Source organism: Chrysochloris asiatica, unplaced genomic scaffold (genome assembly GCF_000296735.1).
Source record: "Chrysochloris asiatica unplaced genomic scaffold, ChrAsi1.0 scaffold00173, whole genome shotgun sequence".
Classification (NCBI taxonomy): domain Eukaryota; kingdom Metazoa; phylum Chordata; class Mammalia; order Afrosoricida; family Chrysochloridae; genus Chrysochloris; species Chrysochloris asiatica.
The window spans coordinates 1357864-1361651 of record NW_006408691.1 but is presented as its reverse complement, the minus strand read 5'-3'; the positions used below and the strand labels follow the sequence as shown (position 1 = coordinate 1361651).

The 3788-nt window shown below is 46.3% G+C and overlaps 1 protein-coding gene across 1 annotated transcript in view; it reads left to right on the top strand.

Annotated features, from left to right (window-relative positions):
• The first annotated feature begins 1654 nt into the window (after nucleotides 1-1654).
• SLC35E2 (solute carrier family 35, member E2) overlaps nucleotides 1655-3788 on the top strand; it is a 12982-nt gene continuing 10848 nt past the window's right edge. Inside the window, exons 1-3 of the mRNA XM_006871725.1 lie at nucleotides 1655-1976; nucleotides 2589-2724; nucleotides 3258-3385. Coding sequence (XP_006871787.1) covers nucleotides 1655-1976; nucleotides 2589-2724; nucleotides 3258-3385 — 586 coding nt within the window. The remainder of the gene's footprint in view (nucleotides 1977-2588; nucleotides 2725-3257; nucleotides 3386-3788) is intronic.

Here is a 3788-nt window from a genome sequence, read left to right as displayed (position 1 = left end):
CATAGTCTTTCTTCTAATGCTCACCCAATGACTGATTAGGTGTTGTCAAGTTGGTTCTGACCCTGTGTACAACAGAACAAAACCTGGCACGGTTCTTCGCCATCCTCACTATTGCTGTTATGTTTGAGCCCATTGTTGCTGTTACTGTGTGGATCCCTCCATGTTTCCAAGCATGAAATCCTTCTCCAGGGACTTGTCCCTCCTGACTCAAACTCACTTCTAAGGAGCTTTCTGGCTGTACTTCTTCCGACACAGATTTGTTTGTTCTTCTGACAGTCCATGGTCCTTGCCATATTTTTCTCCAACACTATAACTCAAATGCATTAATTCTTCTACAGTCTTCCTTATTCATTGTCCAACTTTCACATGCATATGAAGCTATTGAAAAAGACCATGGCTTGGGTCAGGGGCACCTTACTCATCAAAGTGACATCTTTGTTTTTTAACACTTTAAAAAGAAGTCTTTTGCAGCAGATTTGTGTAAAAGATATATTTACGACAGCAACAAGAAGAGTAGCAGCTGAGGTTGATTATGTATAGCCAAACACCTCATGGGATTTTGTTCTTTGGTCTGGAGGTTTAGGGTTATGGTTTCATGGGACATCCCAGTTAATTGGCTTAATATGTGTACTGTTCTACCTCATAGTTAATTGTATAATGCCTGGAGTATTAAAAGCTTGTAAAGTGGCCATCCAAGTCTAACAATTGGTCTCTAATCCCTTGAGCAACAGAGGAAGGAGGAGAGTGGGAGGAATAGGAGAAAGATATAGAATGTATAGCTAGTTGCTTCCATGAACAGCCTTTGCCAGAGATCAGAAGAATTGGATGGTGCCTGGCTTCCATTCCTGAACATTTAGACAAATCTGGATTGAAAGAGGGGAAATACAGAACAGAATTTCAAATTCTCATGGACTCTAGACTTTCTGAAGTCTTAGAGGTTGGATGAACCCCTGAAACTATTGCACTGTGAAAATCTTTAAACCTTAAACTAAAAATATCCCCTGAAGTCATCTTCAATCCGAACAACAATTTAACTTGAAAAAAACAAAAAATTTGCCTTGAGCATTATGCTTCTTTAAGAACTATCTGCATGGGATCAAACTGAGAACACAACAGTGATTGGAGAGATTAGATAGGAACCTTAAGAGGCAGTGAGTTGATGTTAATGGGAAGGAACATGTCAGAAAAGGGTGGGAATGTTTACATCACTCAAAAAATGCAGTCATGTTAGCACTGTTGAATTTTGGTGTATGGTTTGCTGTGTATAGTCTCAACACAATAAGTAAGATATAAAAGGAAAAAAAGCTAGATAGAACTCAACGTTTGTCAGCGTACAATTCAGCCATCGAAATTATATTAATCATGTTGTGCAACCATCCCTTAAAGCTATTGCCAAATTTCCTTATCTCCAACGTCTGTGGTATTTCCAGAACTTAAAAAATGTTCAAGTTAAGCAATGTGCTTTCCTTTTCTTGACTTTCCAGCCTCGGGTTCCACATCTTGCTAAGGAAAGGAAGAAAGGCTTCTCGGACCAGGCTCCCTCTGGTGCACAGGGACCACAGAGTCATCCTTTCTTTCTTCACGTCTGTTTCCTGTGCCGGCCCATGGTGCTCATCTTGGAGACTAGCACATCATTTTTGGCTGTGATCTCAGCATGTCTCCTTTAACCAAACCTCAAGCACTGGAGGAGGTCCTTCCTAGCCCTGAGGAGAAACCGAAAGGAAAGCCACTACTTTCCTGGGGTTCTCTGTTTGGCCATCGCAATGAGAAAATTGTCTTTACCCAAAGTGACAGTATCCCTGAGGAGAATGTGCTCACCATCACCATCACCGAGACCACTGTCATCGAGTCAGACCTGGGTGTCTGGAGCTCCCGGGCCCTCCTCTACCTCATCCTGTGGTTCTTCTTCAGCTTCTGCACCCTCTTCCTCAACAAGTACATCCTGTCTCTGTTGGAAGGGGAACCCAGTATGCTAGGTGAGTCTGGGTCCCAGCTCATTAATTAACGGGGCATGGTTGTCGTTTCTCTTCTGTGGAGTCAGCCCCAACTCACAGCGACCCAATGTACAACTGAAGGAAATGCTGCCCCGTCCTGTACCATCCTCCTGGTTGGTTGTGGATGGATCACTGTGATTCACAGAGGTTTCATTGGCTGATTTTCAGAAGCAGATCACAGACTTTTCTTCCTAGTCCATCTCAGGCTGGAAATTCAAATGAAAGCTGTTCAGCATCCTGCAATATGCAAGCCTCCATTGATAGGTAGCTGAGCATGAGGTGTTGGCCAGGAATCAAACCTAGGTCTTCGAGGTGGAAAGTGAACCACCCCTGCCCCATGGTTTCCAATTAACATGCAAAAATGACAAGAACAGGTGGTTACTTGGGGTGAGTGTGTTGAGGGGACAGGATGAGAATTGGACTCCTTATGGATAAGTGTAGGGACCAGGACACATTCTGGGTGATTAGGAACCAGAATGAACTCAGTTCTCCATCTCCCTGTATGTTGGGAAAGGAAGCACCCCCCCTCCCCGCCACAAAGCTCCCGTGAAGGAGAGGAAGGGCATCCCCAGTGTGGTCTCCTCTCCCATCCAGGTGCTGTACAAATGCTGTCCACCACACTCATTGGCTGCGTCAAGATTTTCGTCCCTTGCTGTTTGTATCAGCACAAAACCCGCCTTTCCTACCCGCCTAACTTCATCATGACCATGCTGTTTGTGGGACTCATGAGGTAAATGAGCCAGCGGTCTGGTTGTGTGTCTTTTTTAATAACAGCATCTTTCCTGTAACTACAAGTGGGAGATGAGCTGACTGGCGGTGTGTTCCTAGTGCAGACTCTGAAAACAGCTGGGCTAAAGGTTTCCAGACACCACAGGAATCTGGCTGTGTGGGGCCTAGTGCGGCAGGCAAAGGTTCTTGCTAGGACAACGGTGATGGCTTTGTTCAGTAAGGGTTTGAGGACAGTGGTCCTCCTCCCTGGGGAAACTTCAGAAAAGGGGCCTGAGCACTCATGTGGGTGCCAAAGACGGGTTGTGATGGGAGAGAAAGGAAGAGGAAACAGGGAACAGGGAGCTGGAAACAGGTAAGGGAGAGCGGGGTGGAAGAGGGCAGGGGGGATGAGGAGGAGGGAGAAGAGGAAGGATGGTGTGTGGGGGGAGGGTGAGGGGGCCAGGACATGATCGCCACAAGACTCCTTTCTAGAGAGCCTTCCTTATACCCAGAAGGAGACCGGCTCATTCCAAGGCCATTTCTGCCTGTTTCTAGGTTTGCAACGGTAGTGTTGGGGCTGGTCAGCCTGAAGAATGTGGCAGTGTCCTTTGCTGAGACAGTAAAGAGTTCGGCACCTATTTTCACTGTGATCATGTCCCGGATGATCCTGGGGGAATACACGGGTGAGCGTCCTCCTTGAGTCCTTCCTGAGTGCACCCCTCACCCCTACCCCTTTTCCTCCAATCCAGAAACTTGGTTCATCTCACCTTCTGCCTCTTTGGGTTCCTGGTCCCCCAGTGTCCCACCCACCATAGTGTGTCGGCCATGCTTGGGGACCGCTGACTTCTCAGCAGCTCTACTTCTTCCCCTGCAATTTGCTCTGAGCTCATACTTGCCTCAGGAAAGTTTCCTTAAGGGATGTGCTAGGCTGTCCTTGTGCCTTTGTGTCATTGCTGAATAACATTCCATTGCATGAATACACCACATTTATCCACTGATGGATACTAGAGTTGGTTCCAGATTTTGACTATTGTAAAATTGTTGTTGTTGTTGTTGTCAGGTGCCATCGAGTCGGAACCTACTCAT